This window comes from Trachemys scripta, chromosome 2 (assembly GCF_013100865.1).
Source record: "Trachemys scripta elegans isolate TJP31775 chromosome 2, CAS_Tse_1.0, whole genome shotgun sequence".
NCBI lineage: Eukaryota > Metazoa > Chordata > Testudines > Emydidae > Trachemys > Trachemys scripta.
In genome coordinates, this window is record NC_048299.1 from 218,563,051 (window position 1) to 218,589,515 (window position 26,465).

A 26,465-nucleotide genomic window follows, 5' to 3' on the forward strand; every position below is an offset into this window, starting at 1 on the left:
CATAGTGCTAGGACTCATGACCATGGAGCAGTACCCCTGTGTAGTAGGCGTTGTACAAACACAGAACAAAAAGACAGTCCCTGCCCCAAAGAGCTTCCAGTCCAAGTCTCTCCTTTCATACTTAGATGTAAACAATTTGCTATATGTTTCTACAATGTTAGCAGAACGGGCCTAGGGTGCTACCACAATATAAATCATAATATTAATAATATAATTAATAAGTCAAAGTCCTGGGTTTATGACATCACAGTCTTTTTGTCCTGGACAAAAGACTGAGAATGTCAGTGCAAATCCTTATGAAAATACAAATGGCTTTGTGACTGACAAAAGACTATGACCCTGATGCTGAATTTGTTGCATGGAAGCAGAACTCTCCTCCCACATGAAGCCCCACTGAAGTCAATGGGTATGTCTACATTGCAACATAAGCCCATGCTTGAGCTTGGGCTCAAGCTTAACCCCCTTTGCATTAACATGGCAACTATGCTAACCCAGGGCTCAGATCTCAGGGCTGGAGGGTCCGAGCTCGAGTTAAGCTGGAGCCACAGTCCGACTCCTTATTACTTTGCAGTGTAGACACAGCCCCACTTGACTCAGGTCCTGGGAGTATCCCACAATTCTGTGGGACAACTTCCTTAGTCCTCTTTATCCCTACAATCGGCAATCCATTCTATTGAAAACAGAAGCCACCCCCTCCTTTGCAAACAGCAGCAGCTCAGGTCAAGGTTAACCCATTCTCTTCTGATCACAGATCTGCAAGCACACTGTCAGAAAATCTCCTGGGTTTGCAATGGAGAGAGAACTGAACAAGCCTTTTGCAAAGCAAGCTACTTCCTGATAACATCCAGGGCAAGCAGTAAAGTTTTTACACAGAGCACAATGGTCCTAGGGCTACGCAGCTGCATTTCAGGCAGAGGTGGGCGGTTGGTGCTAGGGACTCTGGGATAGGGTATTGTGACTCGATTGTCACCGTGTCTCAGTGCGTCACAGCTGAGGATGCCAAATTCAGGACAAACTGCTGAGAAATAGGGCAGACGCACCTCAAACTAGTGATTATTCTCTCATTAGATTATACCAAGTTAGTAACAAAAGTAAATTTCTGTCTCACCACACTGGTTAACAAGAAGTTAAAGACACAGTCTCCTAAGGCATTTCAGCTCTTCTCTCACCACCGAGACACTGGGCTCTCTGATGTGTGGTTACTGAAAACCAATTTAATCAAACACAATTCTTTTAATCCCAGAAAATCAGCCACATAGTCAGGTCAATATATAACTCAGATCTTACCCAATAGTCACGCTGAAGCCAATCCTTTAGTAAGGCTGTGTCTGCACTGTCAATTGAACGACAAAACTTTTATCTTTCAGAGGTGTTAAAAAAAACAAAAAACTGAAAGACAAAAGTTTTGCCGCAACAAATGCCAGTGTGAACAGTGCGTTGTTGGCAGGAGCGCTCTCCTGTTGACAACGCAAATGCCGCTTGTTGGGAGTAGAAATTTTTTGTTGTCAGGAGAGCCAACAAACAGTGGCTACACTACACGACTTTTAGCAGCACGGCTGTGGCGATACAGCCATGTCGCTAAAAGCTGTGTAATGTAGAGATAGCCTAACTAAAAATTAAAGGTTTAATAATGAAAGAAAAGAATAAGAGCGTTAATAATGTTTAATAGATCATATACATACAAATAATTGCAAAGGCCTTATATCAAGTTTGTAATACTAATGGACTAGACTGCTGAGGTGTCTGCAGGAAGGCTTCTGGAAAGGATGAGTTTCTTCTATGTTAGAGTGATATATCCTTAATGAGCTATCAACACACAGTTGTCTAGCCTTGATGTAAATCTTATTTTACAGGTGTTGCCCAGGAATACAACACATGTATAAGATACAAGTCCATGGCCAATATTAATAACTTTAGATAGAAAGATGATACATGTATATAAGCTTGACAAAGACAAAGCCCTGGCTGGGATGATTTTGTTGGGAATTGGTCCTGCTTTGAGCAGGGGTTTGACTAGATGACCTCCTGCGGTCCCTTCCAACCCTGATATTCTATGATTCTATGATATAAACAGGATAATTATATTTATCAAATCATAACTTGGTTAATTTTACTTGGGTCTGTGCACTGCAGTGTGGATTCCAGAGCCCTAGGTTTGAGCATGAGCTAGAAAAGTCTTAACGTAGGTTAAAATACACTGTAGATGCTTACGCCCATGGTTCCCTAACAGGGGTGCTCGGAAAATATGTATAGTGGGGGTGCTGAGAGCCATTGAACCAAACTGTAAACCCTGTATATGATGGAAACCGCTTTAAGCCAGGGGGTGCTGCTGCACCCCCAGCACCCCTAGTTCTAGCTCCTATGTTCCCTAGAACGGGTTAGCTGACTCACATGCCACTACCAATGGCCTTACATTGAAGTGTAGACACATCCAATGGGGCTCTGCATAGCTGCAGGGGTCTGCCACCTCATAGTCAGTGGCAGGATTGGGGCCTATCTTCTCCACCACATGGCCTATATCAATTTAGAGTACAGGAAATGCCACTCTAACACAGTTTCCTTGTAATTCTTCTGCTGGGGTGGGAGACACATGTTCCCTCCCATTCTAACCTCCAAGAAGTGCCAGGGTGTTCAGGCCCCAAAATCAGGGTTTATTCTCTGAGAATGACAAAGGCACAGGGCAGACAGGACTCCCTACTATCTTCTCAATCTCAAGCTCTATGGGAACATAGCTTCTGAAGAAGCCACACTACAAGGGAATTCCCTGCTGGTTGCTGCCTCCAGAGCCTTTCTTAGAGATGCGGGAAAGTGAATTTTGACATGGCCTGCATTACTTTATTCACTAAGGCTCTGAGCCAGAGCCTGAAGTTGCTGGAAAGACTCCAGTTGACTCCAAGCCCACATTAGTTGAGAAATCAACCCCAGTCTCCTATTCCCACACACTATGAAACCATAACTCTATACATAGAGCACTCACTGATGGGCTCCTGCTGGGTCAGGCAAAGGGATCAGGGAAACTAATGTCATGTAGGTGGTGTGCCCCTTTTCACACCTTCCCAGCGGGAATCCTTCCTCTGCTCACAGGAGGGGATGCTACAGTGCATGGAGGACCTGATCTTACTGTGCCTAGACATGTATTATTATCCCTGAAATTATTAGGAATCTTGGAAGCAGCAGAGCTGCAAAAATAAGGAAGGAAAAGTTAAGAATGAAAAAAGTAAATGGATTTGTGTTTGTGACTGTAACTGAAAGTTTCTTCAAAGATTGTCAGATTTATAGACCACCAAGAGAGTTCACAGGCTCTTGCTCACAAACACTCCAAGGGTCTGATCTTGCATTCCTTTCACATCTTTTGGAATCAACAGAAGTGTTGGGTGTGCACAGAACGCATGATCAGCCCCCAAAAAACATCTGTAGCACACACGCATGTGTGTATACACATACATACATAAAAGGAAACCAGTAAAAAGAAACCAGAACAATTAAAAGAAGTATTGGCCCATCCCTAAACAGAAAATTTTTACAAGAGTGTTTAATAAATCCCAACACAATTTATGGAAGATCCTTAAAATGGTTTGTTTCAGAATGACAATCAGAACAATTTCAAGTGCTGTCTTTCAATACTTTTTAAAAATACATATTAACTGTATTTTAATAATCTTTCAATGCCTTATGGCACAACCTTCGGTGGGGATTTTGGAAATAAAGAGCCACATTGTCCCTTACATCCATCATTCCACATAAAAGACTAGAAATGGTGTACATTTCCAATTGCCAAGTTCCCTTATCAGTTTTCCTCTGTGGGTTTGAGTAGGGTTACCATATTTCCGCATTAAAAAAAGAGGACACTCCACGGGGCCCTGGCCCCGCCCCTTCCCCAACTCTGCCACTTCCCCGCCCCAACTCCGCCCCTTCCCCAAAATCCCCGCCCCAACTCCATCCCTTCCCCTGAGCGCCCCGCATTCCCCCTCCTCCCTCCCAGCCGCGAAACAGCTGCCCGAGCACTACCGGCTTCATGGTTTGCCAGGCAGCCCCCATACCTCCAGACCCTGTGCCCCTGGACGGGTGCTTCCCCTCCCAGGCTCCGGCTGCGCTGGGGAAGCGCCCAGCCAAGGGCGCAGGGTCTGGAGGTCTGGGGGCTGCCCGGCAAACCGTGAAGCTGGTATTGCTTGGGCAGCTCGGCTCTTCAGCTACACAGAGCTGAGGTGTCTGGGGGGAGCAGCAGCAGCCGCCGTGGGGAAATCCGCCTGCAGCTCACAGCCTGCGGGAGCCACAAAGTAAGCAGGGGACTGGGGCAGGGATGCCGGCAAAGCTATTTTCCCAGACATGTTTGGCTTTTTGGCAATTCTCCCCGGACGGGGATTTGAGGACCAAAAAGCCGGACATGTCTGGGAAAAAACGGACATATGGTAACCCTACCTAACTGCCCCCCAAGACTCCACCCCCTACCTAAGCCTCCCTGCTCCTTGTCCCCTGACTGCCCCTTCCTGAGATCTTCCCCCCCATCCTAACTGGCCCCCTAGAACCCTATCCTCTACCTGTCCCCTGACTGCCCCCTCCTGAGACCCTCCTCCCATCCTAGCTGGCCCGCTAGAACCGTACCCCCTACCTGTCCCCTGACTGCCCAAAACCTTACACCCCCAACCTCCAGACAGCCCCCCCCAAACTCCTGACCCATCTAACCCTCCCCCTGCTCCCTGTCTCTTGACTGCCCCCTTCAGAACCTCCCTGCCCCTTCTCCAACCCCCTGGCTCCCTTGCCATGCCGCTCAGAACAGCGTGTCGGGCTCCACGCGCAACCCGACACGCTGCCGCGCTCCCCCACGGAGCGCATAGCCTGGTTCCCGCCCTCGCAGAGTGCTGCGGAGCGGCGCGCTGGGCAGGGGGAGGAGCTCCAGAATGTCGGAGGCCCATTGCGAGCGGCGGGCTGGCTGCGAATGCAGGGAGGGGGAGGGAGAGAGAGAGAGGAGGGGAGTGATCTCAGCTGCAGGTGAGAGGAGGGGGGAAGTGGAGGAGGGGCTCTCTCTGGCTGCTGGACCCCAGTGCAAGTGGCACCACCTGGCCGGCTGCCCTGTCAGCCGCACGCGCTCTGCACTGGGGGGAAGTCCGGACATTTACAAATTCCCCCCGGACGCTATTTTTAACTCAGAAAAGCCAGACATGTCCAGGGGAATCCGGACGAATGGTAACCCTAGGTTTGTGCCCCCTCCCCGCTTTTTAGTTCCCTATGTCTTCCCTTCCTTCTGATGTTCACCCAACTATGCTTTGCTAGGGACTTTCACTAAGTAGGATGGGAAGCCCTAGAAGTTAATGCTGACCTAATCAGTAAAAAAGAACAGGAGTACTTGTGGCACCTTAGAGACTAACAAATTTATTTGAGCATAAGCTACAGACGTTTTCTGGGGGCTGATCATGCGTTCTCTGTACCCCAACACTTCTGTTGATTCCAAAAGATTTGAAAGGAATGCAAGATCAGACCCTTGGAGTGTTTGTGAGCGAGAGCCTGTGAACTCTCTTGGTGGTCTATAAATCTGACAGTCTTTGAAGAAACTTTCAGTTACAGTCACAAACACAAAATAAATGTGTTAGTCTCTAAAGTGCCACAAGTACTCCTGTTCTTTTTGTGGATACAGACTAACGCTGCTGCTACTCTGAGACCTAATCAGTGTTCATTTGTGCCAGGATGTCCCAAGGGATTAGAAAGCAGCCATCCTTTGCTTTTCCTAAAGTTTGCGTTGTTATGGAATTCTGTTAAGGTGCATCTATGCTACAGGAATCAGTTATAACTAGATAACGGGACAATCATTCCTAAACTAGATCTGCAGATGGGGTTGTATGTTGTAGTGTATACATGCCTAGAAGTATCACCTGAACTGGATCTATGTGATTAGCTTTGAATGTAGGCCTTTTCCCTCCCTAATATATTTTATTTTAATTTTGGGAGGGGAGTGGTGGGGAAACGGGGGGAATAGCTGGGATAATTGAAAAAGCATTTTAGAAATAAAAAAAAATACAAGATTACTTTTAATTAAGGAAAGATAGCTGCAAGATAGTAATTAACTATTTTAAATTTACAGCTGTGCAGAAAAGCATTGGTCCCAGCAATAATATTATGCAAATTAAAATGGCATCTTAGGGTAGCCTGATTTGCATTTGCAGATGTTCGGGTTTATATACTTTCTCAATGAAAAAAATTAATGTTAATCTGTATTCAGGTGATATCTTGAAATGCTTTATCCTAGAGCAGGCAATCAAGAGTGGCAAGCAGGAATAGTGCCAGTGTTTGGAGAAAGATAGTCCCTTCAGAATATAGGACATCTGGCTGCAATAAGCTTAATTTCTTCATAAATTCATTTGGATTTTAGAGCAATTATAATTTGGTTTCCCTCTCCTAATTCAGACTATGTCACTCTAGGAAGATGGCATTTTCTTTTAGGCAACAACTGCATTTTACTAATCAGCCAAAGGAAAGGTAAATGAAGCACGTGAGTACATTTTCATCCTTGGCATACTCAAATAAGGTCCTCAACTATGTAACCAATTGGTGTTGGTTAATTTCTATTTCTATTTTATTTATTTTTAGCAGTTTAGCTGGTGATGTTGATATTTTACAGTAGGTGTGCAGTCCATGAATGAATACCAATATTTGTTAGGAACTCAAGTTAAGGTTTCTTTTCCTTTATCCTTCCTTCATTTTCTGCCCCACTTTCTACAGTTTATTTTTTAATGTTATTCTTGTAAACTACAAACACTACTATTTTGCTGCTTTATTCCTATAATGTGCTAAGGTGACATTTCTCAAAGCTTCCTATCCTGAGTGATTGAGACAATCCACCTTGCTATATTCAGCAGTGACAATTCAACATAGCAAAGCAGTAAGGGGCCAATTGATACATTGTGCCAAAGTGAGAAATTGTCCACTGTACTAGATGATTCACTACAACCGGCAGAAATGCATGCAATATATAGCAATTGGAGCTATGCTTTAGGGGAAACATTACTTGCTATACATTATCTACATATACGGACACTGAGGCTTAGCTATGCATATTCAACTCTGATTTCACTGCAACTTGAGACGTAATATGTCCTGCAGAAAATAAGCACGTGGGACATTACCTGGTGCTGAGGGAGGGGATTATGAAATAATCATTGGTTTCTAAATTTCTAGTTGTAACTTTGGTTTCTGACTCATGCTACCCACAGTGCTGCCAACTCTGGTAATATTATTGCGAGAGCCATAATACGTAGATTTTTTTCTTAAGGCCCCAGCTCCTGGACTCATATGATTATGTGAGAATCTCAGATTTCATATTTTTAAAAGGTAAGTTTCTAACCCGCACGGTAGCAGAGAACCCCAAGGCTCAAACACCAGAAGGCAAATAAAAGGAAACGAGCAGTATTTTTTTAAAACTGCAGGATTTTTAAGGTACTCTTTTTTATTTTGGGGGCCTGACTCATGGTTTTTGAATGCGTGGGGTTGGCAATACTGTTAACTAATGATGAACTCATCATGTCTCTGTGCGTTTCTGCAATATGTTATAAGGGTGCCCAAAGATTTAAGTTAATAACCCTGCATTAAAAATAGGATTGTTACTATTATTAGAAAATCTTAAAAATCAGATTATTACTATAACGGCTTATCTACAGCACCTTTTAGTTTACTGCAAGCTGGGGTGTAAATCTACCCCTGACTAGCCTGCACACTCTCCCTGCTGTTTTGATACCAGAGTTTAGGCTATTACTCTAAAGTACAAATAAAGAGATGATTCTGGCACGTCACACTACATTGTGGCAAGAGAGACTCATCGCACAAACAGGGCTAGAATAGGAGGGGACTGAAAGAGCCAGAGACACACATACATGGGACAGCCAGGCACATACACACAGGGGGAGGCAGATGCAGATACACTCAGGGCCATAGGCGCCGACTTTGTGGTGCTCTGAGGCTCAAGCACCCATCGAAAAAAAATTAGGCGGTGCTCAGCACCTGCAGGGCCAGATTAAACTTTTGGGGGCCCCAGCACCCGAACTGTGGCCCCACCCCCACTTGGTCTCTTCCCCCTACCCCCCCCCGAGGCCACGGCCCCGCTCAGCCTCTTCCCCGCTGAGACCATACCCACCATTTGCACAGGGGAGGGGAGTGGACAGGAGCACCCACTGGCAAAAACGAAAGTCAGTGCCTGTCCTCAGGGCAGGCAGGCAGATACACACATGTACACACACACACACACACACACACATTGTCCCTTACACATGTGCAGGCAGCCACAGCCACACAGGGGCAGACAGACTGGCAGGTGCACATTCACACCTGGGGCAGGTAGAAGCAGACAATCACAGGGACAGGCAGGCAGGCACACAGGGCCACACACACACACAGGGCAGGTGGGTGTGCATATGTGCACAAACACACAGACAGGTGGGCACACACACACGGGGTGGACGGGTGGACACATACACACAAGGGCAGGCAGGCGTGCACACATACACGTAGTAGGGTTGCCAACTTTCTAATCGCACAAAATCTGCCCGGCCCTGCCCCCACTCCATCCCCCTGACTCTGTCGCTCACTCTCCCCCACCCTCACTCACTTTCATGAGGCTGGGGCAGGAGGTTGGGATGCTGTGGGGAGAGGGGAGGGCTCCAGCTGGGGTTGTGGGCTCTGGGGTGGGGCCAGAAATGAGGGGTTCAGGGTGCAGGAGGGGGCTCTGGGATGAGGCAGGGAGCTGCGGCGCGGAAGGAGGTGAAGGCTCCGGCTGGCGGTGTGGGCTCTGGGGTGGGGCTGAAGATTAGGGGTTTGGGGTTCAGGAGGGGGCTCCAGGCTGGGGGTTAGGGTGCAGGAGGGTGTGTGGGCTCTGGGGTGGGGCCAGAGACAAGGGGTTTGGGGTACAGAAGGGGGCTCAGGGCTGGGGTAGGGGGTTGAAGTGCAGGAGGGGATGCAGGGTGCAGGTTCCAGGAGAGAGTTTGGGTGTGAGAGGGGACTCAGGGCTGGGGCAGAGGGTTGGGATGTGAGAGGGAGTGAGAGCTCCGGTTGGGGATGCAGGCTCTGGTGTGGGGCCAGGGATGAGGGGCTTGGGGTACAGACTCTTGGAGGGAGTTAGGATGTGGAAGGGCGTTCCGACCTGGGGTTGGGGAGCTGGAGGGGGTTTGGGGTGCGGGCTCCAGCTAGGCGGCACTTACCTCAGATGGCTCCCTGCCTGCCCTAGCTCCGCACAGCTCCCAGAAGGCTCCTCCTAGGCGGACAGGCCAGGAGGTTCTGTGCGCTGCCTGCGCCAGCAGGTGCCACCCCACATTGGCCAATGGGAGTTGCAGAGCCAGCACTTGGGGGCGGGGCAGTGCGTGGAGCTTCCCTGATTGCCCGTCTGCATAGGGGCTGCAGGGAAATGCCGGCTGCTTCCGGGAGCCGCGCAGAGCCAGGTCAGGCAGAGAGCCTGCCTTAGTCCCACTGCGCCACCGACCATACTTTTAACTAGGGCTACCATTTGTCCGGATTTCCCCAGACATGTCCGGCTTTTCGGTCTATAAATAGCCGTCCGGGGGGGGATTTTTAAAAATCTAAAAATGTCCAGGATTTCCCCCCGGTCGGCTATTTATAGATAGAAAAGCGGTGGCCAAGCACCGCTGGGCACCCAAAGCCCCTTCCCTGCTCCTCCCATCCCCTGCAGCCTTACCATGCTGTCTGGCCCGCAGCTGTCTTCCCCCTCCTCCCCTCCCCTGAACGCTCCGCCCACCTGCTCCCCGCGAATCAGATCTTCGCGGGAAGTCTGAAAAGAAGCAGGGGCAAGCGGGAGGCAGCAGCAGGTAAACTGGGGCGGGGAGGGGTGCAAGGAGGAGAGCTCCGGGGAGGCGCGGCCTTGGCCAAGCGGCTCCCTCCGGCCTGGGCCGAGCAGCGCCCGGCTGCCCCAGCGGCTCCGGCCCAGCACCCCCAGCCCGGACCCGGCCCGGCTCGGGCCCCAGCAGCGCCTGCCCGGCTTGGGCCCCAGCACCCCCAGCCCGGACCCGGCCCGGCTCAGGCCCCAGCACCCCCGGCCCGGCTCGGGCCCCAGCACCCCCGGCCCGGACCTAGCCCGGCTTGGGCCCCAATACCCCCGGCCCGGCTCGGGCCCCAGCACCCCCGGCTGAGCACCTCCAGCCCGGCCCCAAGCCCCATAACCCCGGCCAGAGCGCAGCCCAATTCCTGGGCTCTTTAAAGCCGACCCTGGTCAGGGGACAGGGAGGGGGGGTTGGATGGGTTGGGAGTTTGCGGGGGGGCTGTCAGGGGGGCAAGGGTGTGGGGAGGGGTTGGGACAGTCAGGGACAGGGAGTGGGGGGGTTAGATGGGTCTGGGGGGGGCTGTCAGGGGGGCAGGAGTGTGGAGAGGGGTTGGGACAGTCAGGGACAGGGAGCAGGGGGGTTAGATGGGTCTGGGGTTCTGGGGGGGCTGTCAGGGGGCAGGGGTGTGGAGAGGGGTCGAGGCAGGCAGGTAGCAGAGGGAGTTGGATGGGTCAGGAGTTCTGGGGGTCCTGTCGGGGGCGGGGAGCAGTTGGATAGGGCACGTGAGTCCCCGGGGGTCTGTCTGGGGGCGGGGGTGTGAATATGGGGTGGGGGTGTGGTTAAGGGTTGGGGCAGTCAGGGGACAGGTAGGGTCGTAGGGCGTTCTCAGGAGGGGGCAGTCGGGACAAGAAGCAGGGCGGCTTAGATAAGCAGTGGGGTCCTAGGGGGCAGTTAGTGGCAGGGGTCCCAGGAGGAGGCAGTCAGGAGACAAGGAGCAGGGGGGGTTGGAGGTTCTGAGGGGGGCAATCAGGGGGTGGGAAGTGGGAGGGAGTGGATGGAGGTGGGGCAGGGGCGGGGCTAGAGCGGGGCTCCTCCCCCCCCAGTGTCCTCTTTTTTGCTTGTGGAAATATGGTAACCCTATTTTAACGGCCCAGTCAGTGGTGCTGACCAGAGCTGCCAGGGTCCCCTTGTGACCAGGCATTCCAGTCAAAAACTGGACACCTGGCAACCCTAATACACAGGCACACACACCCACGGGGCAGTCAGGCACACCTGTGGGGTGGGCAGGCACACCCACGGGTGGACAGATGTATACATACACAAACACAGGGGTAGGCAGGTGCATACACCCATGCACACCATGCCCACACAGGGGCAGATGCGTGCAGACACACATAGGGACAGGCAGAAACATACATAGGAATAGGCAGACACGTAGATGGGTGCCTGTGGGCGGGCGCGCACACACACACACACACACACACACACACACACGAGTGAGGTCTCATACATGGGCAGGTGGGCATACGCACAAGCGTGCTGGAACAATTTGTATAGTGGGGCTGCTGAGAGCCATTGAACCAAACTGTAAACCCTGTATATAATGAAAACCACTCCAAGCCAGGTGGTGCAGCAGCACCCCTCGTTCCAGCACCTATGCATCTGCATGCCTACAACAGGCAGACGGTCAATCACACATGGCAGCGGGCGGGGACCTGCAAACATAGGGGGGGAGGTGAACGCACACACTCAGACAGGAGCAGGCGCGCGCATAACCACACACGGTTCGGGCGCGGGCGCGCCCATACACACATTGGGCGGGTCCAGTGAAGGGGGCGGGGCTAGGGAGTAGGAGGCTGGTCCAGTCCCGCTCCTCCTGTTGCCATGGCAGCCTGGCTACGGAAGTGCTCTGCGGCGCTTCCCTCCAGCCGCAGGTCCGCAGCGAGCCGGGCCGCGGGGAGCGGCTCCCTCCGTGCAGCTGAAGATGGCGGACGGCGGGGAAGCAGCGGACCAGCGGGAAGAGGCGGCGGTTGGCGGGCCGCGGCGGGACAAAGGGCCCCGGGCTAATGCCCGGCCACCCACGGCCCGGGACTTACAGGTGCGGAAGGGTCGGGGCGATACTTGGGAATGATGAACGAGAGCCCGGCGGCGCCTCCCCGACAGGTGCCGGCCCGCCCCGGCCCGGCGGCTGCGGTGCTCCGGGCTGCTGGGCGAGGGCTGGATCGGGCGCGGGAGGCTGGCCCGGCCAACCCCAGGCTCTGCGGTTAGAGGCGCCGCCCGGCGGGCTGTATTTCCCGGCGGAGCGGGGCACAGGGAGCTGAGCGCTGGCGGGGGGCTGCTGCCTGCCCTTTCCATGCACAAACCTGGCACCCTGCCCCTGGGCCATCCCCCGCCGTGCTGCTCCCCGCGGGGCCGTAACCTGCCACGTGGTGTGGAGTGATCCGCCAGGCGGAGGCAGGTGGCTGGCTTTGTGTCACACCCCTTCTCTCACAAGACCCCTATTTTTCAGGACTTAATAGCTAGGCCCGATGAAGGTGCCAACTCTTGTTTGCAAGGCCCGAATAAAGCTGCTTAATGAAAAAACCCTCTTGTGCCGTTGAGCCTGGCTTTCAACCACTAGAGCAGAGGTTCCCAAACTTGGTTTGCAGCTCGTTCAGGATAAGCCCCTGGTGGGCCGCCAGACTTTTGTTTACCTGAGTGTCCGCAGGTAGGGCCGCTCGCAGCTCCCAGCGGCCGCAGTTTGCCTGGGAACCCCTGCGCTAGAGCAATGGAGAGGTGCCTCAGCCTGCAGAGAGTTTGGCTCCCATTGTTAGCTTCCTGCAAAGAAATGATATAAAATCTCTGCTGTAACCATTTCTTTATCAGCATTCATTTTCCCCACCAACTTTAAAACTATGAAATGCTTCCAAATAAAATTCTTTAAAACCATGTCTATGCTTGCCCATGCTTGCAGCATCATGTAGGGTATGTGTAGCCAGGGGTCCTGGTGCTGGGGGTGCGCCACCAACCCCTGGTTTGAAGCGGTTTTCATCATATACAGGGTATACAGTTTTGTTCAATGGCTTTCAGAATCCCCACTATAAAAATTGTTCCAATACCATTGTGTGTAGCTACATGCTGCGGTGAAGGGCAGGTTGTGTCCACACTCAGTGTGGTGTTTAGCTACATGTGGAAGTGAAAGTCTCCAGCGGAGAGCTGCTGGCATGTAAAGAGCTGTGCGGAGTATATACTCTAGCGTTCAGGCATGTAGGGCCTTCTGCTCTACTCAACCATGCCTCATTGTCTACACTGCTATTTTATACCCATGCTAATTGAGCATTCTGTGTCTACGCTACACAATACCTAAGCGTAGACCTACCCTTAGCTATTACTTAAGTAAAAGAAATGTGAAACTCTAGGCAGTGTTACTGTTCTTGCTTAAATTACATTATATTACAATTACAATACATTGCTGACCAGTCCTGACCATTTTTCCTTTTTGTTTACTAATATTAGGTTTGCACATTAATTATTGTTGATAAAGTCTATGAGTCTATTGAGACTAACATTTTTAACTGAAGCATACAGTAGTTACATTCATCTTTATGTTTCCAAACTGTTGAAGATCAGACTTGTAGTTAAGCAGGCTTTTTGAGTAGATGGTCTTTCATGGTGTTAAATTTATCTAAAATAAAAGTTCCCTTTTTAACTAGCACAACTCTGTAGAATGCATATTAAGTTTGAGACACTGGATGTCTTTTAAAAGTTCTGTTGCAATCTCACTATTCTGTATGATTTTCTTAATAGCCCTCAGTTCTTCAACTAGTTTACTTTCCTGGATAACAAGCGTCTCATCACAATACTTATTACAGTCTTAAATACTGTGATTCTAAAACAGTTTGTCTTGCAGAGGGCTCTCTTTATTTGAATGTTTGTTGTTTGTAAGCCAACCCATAGTAGAATTGTAGCCCTGCAGCACCATGTGGTGAAATGTTAATATCACTCCAGAGAAAAGCAGAATGAAATTTTAGAACTCTGTTTTTGAGACAAAAATTTTAATATTTACAAAAACTAAGTACAACATTGTTAAAGACAATAGAAATCAAGCTACCAAAAATGTCATATTTGGTATCCCTTCGCGTACTGTTCTTAAAGCTGAATCTGCCAGAGAAATGGCAGCATATAGGGCTATCCTTGGGAAAAGCCTTTCTAATACACATTATTACGCTTGGATGTAAGCCTTTAAGCACTTGCCGAAGTCAGTGTTAAACACATGCTTAAGTGCTTTGCTGAATTGGGATCTTAATATTAGCACATTCTGTCATGGTTGTAAACATGTTATATAGGAACTGAAAAATATAAATTAAAAGCTATTATTGTTGTGTTCTCTAACAACCTTATTGAAAGTAATTTGGCATATTGTTTCACATAAACACAGAATATCTTTGTCTTAACCTTTTACAAGTAATGTGAGTGCTTTCTATGTATTCTGAACAGATGCTTCTGTATAAAAGACTTGTCATTATTAATGAGGTAATTCAGACTTGTGTTTAATATGTAAATAAATACATGTGTATTTATTAAGGAGTACAGGTATCCAGAAAAATATTTATGAGTATCTGAATAATGTCACTCGTGTTTCTAAATCAATAAGAAACCTAGGCTTCTAAAACAATGCATACAATGTTTATTCTCTTGTTCTTTGTATAGTTTATATCTCTAGTCTCATAGATTTTCTAAAAAGTCTGGTATTGTATGTAGTTGGCTTTGGCTGGGTTATATGAAGATGAAGTTAAAGGCAAGTTATCCCATCCTGACAGACCACCAGCTACAGTGGTCGGTAACCCAAGAGTACCAGTTCAGAGGTAAGAAGTGTTTTGTACATTAGGATTAGTAATTTATTTGACATCTGTAATATCTGTTTCAGTTTACTAATCCTGCTTTTGTCACAACATTCAGAAATTTGATCTCAAAGAGGTATTATATTCCAATGCTTGTTTAAAAAGCTGTAACAACACGGAAGAGTAAAGTGGGGGACCCTATAATACTCTGCTTCCTTAGGAAGTGTTTGTAGCATATATTTATTTATCGAGCAGTCTTCATTCTGCAACTGTTCCCAACCACTTTGTTTCTGTTAGATGCTGGCAAAAGGCTTAAAGTTAAATGCAGACGTAGTTATGCTGTCACAGATTTGGACATATGACCTGTATTCTTTTGGGGGGAACAACTGTTAGGATCAGGAGCAATTCACATGGAAGGCTATGCATAAGTGCCTCTTCTGGGTCAGGAAACCACAGTGCTCATGTCAACATGAGAACTATGATCCATGACTGTTAAGCCCTATCCAAAATTATCCCTCAGCAGCATCTACCATAGGAGAATTGGCAAATATCCTCTAAGATTCTTCATGGGAACAAAGAACTTGGGTGGACAACCTCTGTGTGGTAGAGGAATTTAATATATTTTTCTCTGTTTTTTTTCTGGCATGTTTAGGTGCATGTGGCCAACAAGAATTTGCTTTAAGTACTTAGGGTTCACATAACAGAATATATGGAGACTCCTTATAGCATTCTCAAATAAATTTTAAAAAAATCTTGCCAAGTTGAAATTAATGAAATACAAAACAACTGAACAGTAAGATTTTTTTTTTTTTTTTTTTTTTTTTTTTAAAAACAATCTATATGTGGCAAGTGACTGGGACATGATAAACCAAACACAAGGCTTGGGTGTCTTTCTAAAAAGACCCCATCCACACAGATGTGTCAATGTGAATCTCATTTTTTTAAAAATGGGTGTATACCAGCGGGCATCTCCATGACTGGTGACAAACCTACAGTCCATTTGTGCGCATGGATCTCTGGAAAGATGAAATTCAGCCCAAGACTGGATACTTGGGGGACAATAATAATTGTTTCTGGTTGAGATCACCAATCTACAGATATCACTATTAAAAAGCTGCTTGCCAATACATACCACAAAGTTATTATACTTACTTCCTATTCCATGTAGGGAATAGGTTGGTATTGAATCTTGAATACTTCAGAATGGTATATGTTGGCAAACTCTAGCTCTTTATTGGCAATCATATACCATGACTCAGATGAATCTCTTTTGGAAAGAAAAGATGCCCCCTTAACACAATGTTAAATAATTCCTAATTTGGCTAGATTGTAGTCTACATCAGTGTTTCTCAAACTGGGGCCGCTGCTTGTGCAGGGAAAGCCCCTGGCGGGCCAGGCCGGTTTGTTTACCTGTCCCGTCCACAGGTCCGGCTGATCGCGGCTCCCACTGGCTGCGGTTCGCCGCTGGAAGCGGCGCGGGCCGAGGGACGTACTGGCTGCTCTTCCCACAGCTCCCATTGTCCTGCAGCGGCGAACCAGCCAGTGGGAGCCGCGATCGGCTGGACCTGTGGATGGGGCAGGTAAACAAACCAGCCCAGCCTGCCAGGGGCTTTCCCTACACAAGCGGCAGCCCCGGTTTTAGAAACACTGGTCTACATCAATTGTCAAAGTTCCATTGAAGTCAGTGGAGCTATGGCAGTGTGCACCAGTGGTGGACTATCCCATGGATGTGAAGCTAGTACAGTGGTTCTGATTCCCTATTTCAAAGTATCTGTTAAATTCATTCTGAATGTTTACTGTATACCTTTGCAGTGTTGGCTTTAAGAATATTTTTGAATCCATGTAATAAACAGAAAGGAATAGCGGAAACTACTGCTTGTAAGCTCTTTGGTAGCAGTGACTGTCTTTTTGGTCTGTGTACTGCACCTATCACAATGGGGTCCGGGTTCATGACTGGGGCTCCTAGCACTTTGGTAATATAAATAAATAATAATGATGCTGGTTGGTCCCATTGCAGGTTCAAGTACTACAAGGCCAGTTTTTAAATATAATTGAAGGTTAAGGGCCAGATTCTGCAACCCTTATTCACATTGAATGTTACCTACTGATGTTAGTGAGGCCACTTGTGGAGTAAATTGTCATTCAGCATGCATAAGGGCATTGCTGTATGGCCCTAAATGAGCTGCCCTCCATTCTTTCCTTGCTACATGGTGAATATTTGGAACTACTTACTGTGGCCAAAAGAACATATGCCGTTACAGTATGTCAGCAATTTAGAATTATTTTATAAAATACTTAAACAGTTAGCCTGAATGGCTGTTGGAGCCCATCAGGTCAGAACTTTTGAGAGACCTTATTTTCACTCTTTTTTTTTTTTTTTTAAGTATATAAAAAACTAACCATTTTACATAGTCATAAGTGTGAAGTGCTTGTTAAAGTGGATATATTATGCAGTATATATATCAGTAATGTTTTTAATAAAACTGAATTTTTTAAAATATTTGTTGGCAGTCTAAAAATTGACTCCTTCAGAAGCTTGAGAAAACCAGAAAGAAGCATGAGTGATGACAAAGAAAACCAAAGGTACTGTAAAAACAGAAGCTTATTTATCTATAACAATTATGAATAGAATATTAATCTAGATTTTATTTTTTTCATTCATACATTTTTTTCCCTTTCTTCTTTCTTCATAATGGTGTTGATCTTAGTCTTTGCTCTAAGTGGTAACATAAGGGCTGTTGTGTGACTCATTAGAGGGAAATGGTGACATAAAGTATGGAGGATAGCCTTTTCTATTTAAAATAAAATGCTTTGTCCAATTTTCAAACTATAATCTGAATCTTCCAGAACTGTAAACTTTCATTCTTAATCTCCTTGGTTTTACATGTAATATTTATTTTAACATACCCCTGCCCCCGTAAAATATTGCTCTTGATAATCCATAATGCTCAGGCCAAATTTAGGAAAATAAATTTTAGAACTAAATCAAATTTATATTTACAAAATATGTAACATAATTATATATTTCTTAGATTTTATTTCTGGACTGAAATGAATATGAGATAGAGGTATTAAAATGTGCTAGTAGCTCTTCCAAATACGCTTATTTTTTACCTCAGCATTACTGTCCATTATATTTGGTAAGCAACTCTAGCACCTTTTTATTTAAATAGTTTTTGGTTTTTGGTTCATAGTCAGATTTACACAGGTGCATACAGGGCCAGCTCCAGGCACCAGCTAAGGAAGCAGGTGCTTGGGGCGGCCAATACAAAGGGGTGGCACTCCGTCCGCTATTGGGGCGGCCCATTCGGGTCTTCGGCGGTGGGTCCCTCAGTCCCTCTTTCTCTTTGAGCTGCCGCCGAAGTGCCGTCGTTTTTTCGTTTTTGTTTTGTTTTGTTTTTTCCGCCGCTTTGGGCTGCAGAAAACCTGGATCCAGCCCTGGGTGCATATTGAGTAATTTTCCTCTAGAATAATCTAACTCAGATCTTTTCTAATGAATCTTTTCCCCTCTTCTCTGTGTTTGTGTTCTTGTTTCACAGCTTAACTTTGTTGGATACAAATCGGACATCAGGAATAGTAACATACAAAAGCCAGTAGGAGAACACGTCCATCTCCCTGGACATTCTATAATAAATTTAAAAGTAGCCATACTTGAACAAAAAAACTTCAAAAACAGACTTCAAAAAGAAACTGCAGAACTAAAATTCATTTGCCAATTTAACACCATTAATTTGGGCTTGAACAGGGACTGGGAGTGGCTGGCTCACTACAAAAGCAACTTTCCCTCTCCTGACATTGACACCTCCTCATCAATTATTGGGAGTGGACTACATCCACCCTGATTGGCCCTGTCAACACTGGTTCTCCACTTGTTAGGTAACTCCCTTCTCTTCATGTGTCAGTATAATAATGCCTGCATCTGTAATTTTCACTCCTTTCATCTGAAGAAGTGGGTTTTTTTACCCATGAAAGCTTATACCCAAATCAATCTGTTAGTCTTTAAGGTGCCACCGGACTCCTCGTTGTTTTTGTGGATACAGACTAACATGGCTACCCCATGATATTTGTGTTCCTTTGTTACCTTCATTTGTGTGAATCTTGTATTTAATATGAAAGGTAACATTTAATCCTTAAATTGATAGCAATAAGTTAATATCTTGTTAGAACAATCACCTCCGCTTCATCACATCACCCTTAGTTTATAGACATCAGTGTTGAGATAGCAGAATCAGTTTTATTCTAGTAAGCAGCAGCAGATTGGCTTGTTTTATCCTGAATCAACTCACCTTGCCTCCTATACTTAAATAGTATACCCAAAGAGAATCGGAAGCATTCAGCATTTTATTGGCTGTTTAAAATCAAATCAAGTAGAACATAAATCAAAGATGCTACAGCTTGGCAGTATGTTATATCTATCTATCTAAATTTGGATAGCATCCATCACCATGGTGTCTAAACATACATTAGCCACTAGCACTTCTAGTCTCTTAATCTTACTCTCCAACATGTATGTAACTTCTGATTACAGATAATAAAACTACTAAATAATACACTCTATGAAATGGATCTCATGCAATGGCTAGAAATTAGTCTAGTTTGAAAATAAACTAGATGTTTACTACTGTTTGTTTTATCCAATGGTTTTCTCTGAAGTTACTGCAACCTCTAAAGTGCCTCAGAATATAAATTAATTGTAGTTAAAAAAAGAACTAATATTGTTAGAAATGAGACCATAATAGACCATTAAGCCTAAGATCTCACTTTGGTGCTACTTTTAGTTGTTCTCCCAAATAGTTGTACGTTAATTCTACAAAGGCAGTGTTAATTGTGCATCTGATTTTCCAATCATCTGCATTTGATCAGACCAGCCATAGTCTCATGCACAGAACCTCCCAGTGGAGATTATTCTTTGGAATCCACACAAGATAATGCATGTAAAGTCACAGCTATGTCAGGACTGTGTTCACTATAACATATGACCATGGTTCCTAACCTCTAGGAACCTCTATACCTTTGTAGGTCCACTACTGTAACAATTCTTTTAGTAGTGCTTCTTTGTGTATTGGGAAAACCAGAACTGGGTGGAATGCTTCTGTGATCAAAGTGAAGAGGTTTTGTGCCAGAATTTGGCTCCATTTGTTTACTGAGCTTTTTTATTGAAAAATGGGTGTCCATCAATTACTTCAGAAGGATCATCACTGATGAACATTATTGTTTAAAGATTTTACTCAGGTGACTCAGAATATAGCGGACTACAGATTGTTGGGCCTTCTAATAAGAATCCCAGTAAAATTGTTGGTGAACTTTTCAAAGAGGCGAAAGAACATGGGGCAGTTCCACTGGATGAAGCCGCAAGAGCCTCAGGTGATTTTAGTAAAGCTAAAGTAAGTATAAAAAAGATAGTTTAGTAAAAACCAAATGAATTAGTTATTTTTGCCTACAGGGCTTATTGTCTTGTAAATTATATTACTAATGCTTGCAAATATTCAATTTTCAATCTTAACATTTCATAGTCCACTGACTGCTTAGCATGGTTAGAATTTCTAACTACCTAATTTGCTAATTAGAAGGCATATCAGTTAGAACATTGTGTGTTTGTGTTAACTAAAGAAGCAGGCTTGTTCACATTTTAATTTATATGCTTGCACCCCATTAAATATCTTTGTAAATTGTTTCACGTATCTATTCAAGCTGTTTAATTTTTGTAACTAACTTTCTTTTAAATATTTTATCAGTCATTTTCAGGTGGTGGATACAGATTGGGTGACTCATCCCGGAAGCGCTCTGAATATATATATGGAGAAAATCAGAATGGGCAAGATGTAAGTAAAATGTTGAATAGCAGAAAATAGTGCTACACATCCTGCAATGTTTGAAGCCCAAGTTGTCAAGATAATGTGTTTATATAACAATAGTTTTGTTTATAATGAATAGCTATAGAGCCATGTAATGTACATTTTAAGAATAATTTCTTAAAGCCAAAAGGTCTACATGGACAAAAATGCATAGATTATGAAGTGCATGCAGAGCCTCTTCTGGTAGAGGAAAGAGGTGTTCGGCAAAGAAGTTGGCTGACTGGGTCCAGTGTTGTGAAAAGAAAGGGTTGTATTGCTATGAGTGCTCTGTGACTCTAATATGAGTTGCAAAGTGCTCCTTTCGAATTAAACGCTTAATTTTGTGAGGAGGTGCCTACCATATTTAAAAGCTCTATAGGCATTAGTTGTGTTGATTCAGCCCTATTAAGCATCTCACAACAATTCATAACTTGCAATTTTGTGTGTTGTCTTTATTCCCTGTGAAATAGAAAACTGAGTGTCATTGATAATAAGCTACTGGAATAATCACTAGCTAGATAAGATCCTTCTAAAGTTGATATTGTGTAGGAAGAAAATAAATATTATATTTGACTAATTTTAAGTCCAGTTTAGGGAAGAGAAAACAACCAGAATGGTTATACTTTATAAACCTTTCTTTATAAAAGTGGCATCATAGTTTTCTGTGTTGTTGTAGCTCAGTGATTTGTGTGTTAAGTTATAGTTGGCAAGATGTCTTTTCCTGTCAGCCTTGCATATTATTTGCACACTGAGAGTCAAACAGGGTTCTTTCCATATCATGCATCATCACCAATAATAAATGTTCTGACATCCAAATTGGGCCCTCACCTACACCTGTGAAAGTGCTGGGCTCAGTATGACAAATTGAATAGAATAGAGTTGTTTCCTGATTGCCATTGTTTTCAGCAGACTTGGATAGGTGTGACTGATAGGAGCTTAATAAACAACTTTATTGATGCACAAGATGGGAAAAAAACATCAGCAGTAATTGAATCTTAGCTGAGCTTGGTCAGCAGTACTAAGAGGAGTAAAGAACAGTAAAGCTTACTTTTGCCACCAAAGAGAGCAGACATGACTCTGAATATACACAGGGAATAGAATTGTGAACTAAAATGATGCCATTTTTATATAGTCACTTTCCAGAGTAAAACTACACTATAATATCAGTAAAACTAAATTAACACTAAAGTATCTTTCTCTCTCTCTGGTGCCCTTCAGGGTCCTGTGCTAGGTCATCTCCTCTTTGTCCTCTGTGCTCAAGATAGCTGAAATCATGTGGCGCTAACACCTCTATGCAAATTATTTTACAAGTCTAATTCTCTGCCTCTAATCTTCATCCCTCTGTCCACCTCTTCACTATGTTTGATATACTTACATGAATGTCCTCCTGCCATCTCAAACTCGTTTCCTCCAACCCTGAACTTTTCTCCTAATCTATCTTCATTTTCTTTTCTTAACACCATTGTCAACTCCACTACTCTCCCATATTTGTAATCTTGGTGTTATCTTTGACTTCTCTTGCTCTTTCTGCACCATAACTAGTGTTAAGTTCTGTCACTTCTTCCTTTCTAAGGGCTTGTCTACATCTAAACAAAGTGTGTGAATGAACAGCACACTAGCCTGTTGCACACACTAAATCCCTGTTTGGATCCTGCTACTTCATACCAACAGTTCTGTAGTGTGCTTTGACGCACTGTTGTTTGAAACAGGTTGTATGGAACAGCAGTAAATCAAAGCACACCACAGAACTTTTAGTGTACAGTAGCAGAGTCCTCATGGCCTGCTAGTGTGCTCTACAGTCACACCCTGGATTTCTGCACAAGTCCTGTGTTTGCAAGCCCAAAAAAACCAAAATTCAACTATAGCCAGTGTTAAAACCCTTGTCTATGCTTTTGTCATATTCATCTTCCTTCCTGCAACCATTTCCTCTGTGGTCTTCGGAATTCTCACCTCTACCTCTCTCCCATCTATCCAAAATACCATTGCTAAAGTCATCTTTATCTGCATCTACTCTGCCTTTATAATTGTCCCCTTCAGCCTTTTGCTGGATTCTTTTCTTACTGCATCAGATTTCTCATNGCGCCGGGGTCGGGGAGCCGGGGTCGGGGAACCCAGGGGGTGCGCCGGGGTCGGGGAGCCGGGGCCGGGGGGTGCGCTGGGGCCGGGGAGCCCGGGGGGTGCGCTGGGGTCGGGGAGCCGGGGGGTGCGCCAGGGTCGGGGAGCCGGGGTCGGGGAGCGGGGGGGTGCGCCGGGCCCGCGGGGCTGGGAGCCGGGGGGTGGTCGGTCGGGGCCGGCACCCCAGGGCCCGAGCCGACCCAGGCTGGAGCCGCGGGGGGACCAGCCTGGGCCGTGCCTCCTCCCCCCGCCCCCCTTACCTGCTTCAGGCTTCCCGCGAATTAAATGTTCGCGGGAAGCAGGGGAGGGGGCGGAGACTTTGGGAGGGGGAGGGGGCGTGGGCGGGGCTGGGGGCGGGGCCGGGGCCCCGGGGAGTGTCCTCCATTTGGAGGCACAAAATATGGTAACCCTAGCAAAGATCATTTTCCTAGCTCATCACTTCGACTATGTAACCTTTCTCTTTGTATCTCTTCACTGGCTTCCTTCTTCTCTATTGTATCAAATATAAACTACTTGTCTACACTTTCAAGGCCTTTCATGACTATCCTCCTCCCTACCTGTCATCTCTCTGTCATTGAAAGGTTGACTCCTACTTCCAATAAATCTATGATGCTAGTCTCAATCACCCACTTGTTACATTTGCAGACAAGTACTTTCATGCTTTCTCTCATGCTGCCTGTTGTGCCTTGGAGAAACTCCCTGTAAGCATGCACAAAACAAACTCATTATCCTATTTCGAATCCCTCTTTTAAAATTCTCCTTTGCCTTGAGGCCTACAGAAAATATGACAATGGTTAGGCTGCTGGGTATGCTGAGAATACACATCACACATACCATGCCGACCAATATGTCTCATTGTTTCCTTGTACTCCCCGGTCAGTCTGTCTGTACCCATCTATTGTCTCTTAGCTTACACTTGGATTGTAAGGTCTTGGGGGCAGGCAGGGTCTGTATTTTTGTTCTGTGTTATACAGTGTCTATCACAGTGGGGTCCTAGTCCATGACTTGGGGCTCTGAGGTGTTACAATAAAAATAACAATGATAAAGCTAGTTATGGGAATTAGTAACTTTAACTCTTGCTTTATTCCACAAGCGATTAGAATAGTAGAAGTAATCTACAAGTTTGTGTGTGCTAGGTCAATTTTAAACAAAAACAGTATTCGCTATTTTGAAAGCAGTTGCATCACCTGTTAAGCCTAGTACACTATTGTTGGCATATATTTTCTGTGTACCTTGTATTTTATCTATTAGCTATGTCACTGATAAAAGTCAAGGCTTATTGTGAAGTACAAGGTTGCTAATCTGTCGGAGGTCTCAGTACCACTAAGTTTGTAATTTCAACTGTAGCAACAGTACAAATGTTACTAGAAGTCAATATCACTTTTTTGGGTGAATCTAAAAATGACAGTCCAAAATCTCTCTACAAAAGCAAACACGTTTTTATTTCTTTTGCCTTCTATCTTATGTTTCTGTGTTTTGCTACAAAATGTGTTTTGTTTTAGATTCAGTACTCTAATGTTTGCCAATATGTACAAAGCTAACAAAAAAGATCAGCAGATAATTGCTTAGGAATTTTTTTGTTTAGTTTTTTATTATACTTTCTTTGCTCAATAGGTTCAAATTTTGCTTAAACTGTGGAGGAATGGTTTCAGTTTAGATGATGGAGAGTTGAGAACTTACACAGACCCAACAAATGCTCAGTTTCTTGAGTCTGTTAAAAGAGGGTAAGTTATAATGGTGGTTATTTTGCTGACTATATCAGAGCAGTCAGGTGGAGAGAAGGGAAATAGTAATAAAACAGTGATGAGTATTAAAAAAGTATATAACCTTTCTGCAGTGTAAAGCAACTGAGTACTGAAACATTAAATAATCCTTCTACCAGAAACAAGATTAGGCTGATTGATGTTCCTGCAGAGATACAGACAGTGTACAGTAACTCCTCGCTTAACTTCGTTATGTTCCTGAAAAATGCTACCTTAAGTGAAACGATGTTAAGCAAATCCAATTTCCCCATAAGAATTAATGTAAATGGGGGGTTGGGGGGAGGTTAGGTTCCAGGGAAATTTTTTTCGTGAGACAAAAACTATATAATATAACTTATACTGTGTGTGTGTGTGTGTGTGTGTGTGTATATATATATATATATATATATAATATTTTTTTTTAAAAAACTTATACTTTGTGTGTGTGTATATACACACACACACACACACACACACACACAGTGTATAAGTTTTAAACAATTTAATACTGTACACAGCAATGATGGTTGGGGTGGTGAAATCAGAGGGTGGGATATTTCCCAGGGAATGCCTTACTGCTAAATGATGAACTAGCACTCAGTTGAGCCCTCAAGGGTTAACACATTGTTGTTAATGTAGCCTCACACTCTCCAAGGCAGCACGAATGGAGGGAGGGGAGACAGCATGGCAGAGAGAGACAGAGACATACAGTGTGTGTGTGAGAGAGAGACGCACATTGCCCTTTAAGTACTCTGACCCCACGTTAAGTACATTGCCTTTTTAATTAGATCAGCAAGTTGAGACAGCAGCTGCTGCTAGCAAGCTCCCTCTGTCCTGGTGTCCCGCCCCCCCTGCTCTGGAGATAAGGTACAGGAGCGGGGGAAGTGGGAGACATCCTGACATTAGCACCCCTCTTCCCCCACGCCCCTCTGCACAGCAAGCAGGAGGTTCCCGGGAGCAGCTCCAAAGCATAGGGCAGGAGTAGCACATGGCAGTGGAGGGAGGGAAGCTGAACTGCCCAGCAATTGATATCCTGCTGGGCGGCTGCCGCACAGGAAACTTAGGGGAGCGGGGAGCTGATGGGGAGCTGCCGGTCCACCCTGGTTCCAAGCCCTCACCAGCTCGCTCCAACGGGCTGCTCTTTCTGCAAGCAGTGGATAAAGCAGCTGCCAAACAATGTTATAAGGGAACATCACGCAACTTTAAACGAGCATGTTCTCTAATTAATCAGCAATAAAACAACATTAACTGGGACGACTTTAAGTGAGAAGTTACTGTCATAGGGACCTCTTTGCAATGGATCAAAATACAGGTTCACATCTATGCTTTTTACAGTCAGAAGAAAATATCTGAAGTTTTATTATTAAAATATTATGTTTACCATATTTTTATGATGGTTAAACACTATTAAAGCAAATTGTACATTAGTTCAGTCGCTTAGGGCCTATGTACATAGCACTGGCAAAATGTGCCAGAGAGTGGGATTTATAAAATGCTCTAACTACTCCTTGGAGACCTGCTGATTCACTCTAAAAGGTGCCTAATTCTCATCGGACTATGTTAATGTGAACTAATTTCCTTTTAGACCATGTAGACTCTGCTGGCGTAGAGGAGTTAGAGTGCAGCATGTTATAGCACTTTACAAATCACACAACCTGTGATGTGTAGTCAAATGCTAAGATTGGGTCTCCACCTGGCCTGTGCCACAAATAACATAATACTTCAATATGATGGCCACCTCCAGCACTAGGCTCAGAAGTGCCAGCTGTGATTCAAAATAATTCACGGCTTATTCACTGCAACAAATGCCTCCTTCTTTTTGAATATTCATATTATGCTGGGCTGAGCAAAACAGGTGTGTTTATTCCTTAACATAAATAATGTTTTAATTAGGGCCACCAAGCAATTAATTTTTTTAATCACGCGATTTAATCGCATTGTTAAACAATAATAGAATACCATTTATTTAAATATTTTAGATGTTTTCTACATTTCAAATATATTCAATTACAACACAGAATATAAAGTGTACACAGCTCACTTTATATTTATTTTAGATTACAAGTATTTGCACTGTAAAAAATCAAGACATAGTATTTTTCAATTCACCTAATACAAGTACTGTAGTGCAATCCCTTTATCATAAAAGTATATGAAATGTAGAATTATGTACAAAAAAACTGCATTCAAAAATAAAAC

At 45.2% G+C, this 26,465-nt stretch overlaps 1 protein-coding gene across 2 annotated transcripts in view; it reads left to right on the top strand.

Moving 5' to 3' along the window:
- The first annotated feature begins 11,633 nt into the window (after positions 1-11,633).
- Positions 11,634-26,465, top strand: part of UBXN2B (UBX domain protein 2B) — a 29,774-nt gene continuing 14,942 nt past the window's right edge. Inside the window, exons 1-6 of one of the 2 annotated variants that reach the window (XM_034762967.1) lie at positions 11,634-11,853; positions 14,496-14,599; positions 17,087-17,158; positions 19,797-19,959; positions 20,311-20,397; positions 24,139-24,248. In XM_034762967.1, coding sequence (XP_034618858.1) covers positions 11,740-11,853; positions 14,496-14,599; positions 17,087-17,158; positions 19,797-19,959; positions 20,311-20,397; positions 24,139-24,248 — 650 coding nt within the window. In that variant the 5' untranslated portion in view covers positions 11,634-11,739. The remainder of the gene's footprint in view (positions 11,854-14,495; positions 14,600-17,086; positions 17,159-19,796; positions 19,960-20,310; positions 20,398-24,138; positions 24,249-26,465) is intronic. The other variant, XM_034762966.1, reaches the window with a different exon arrangement.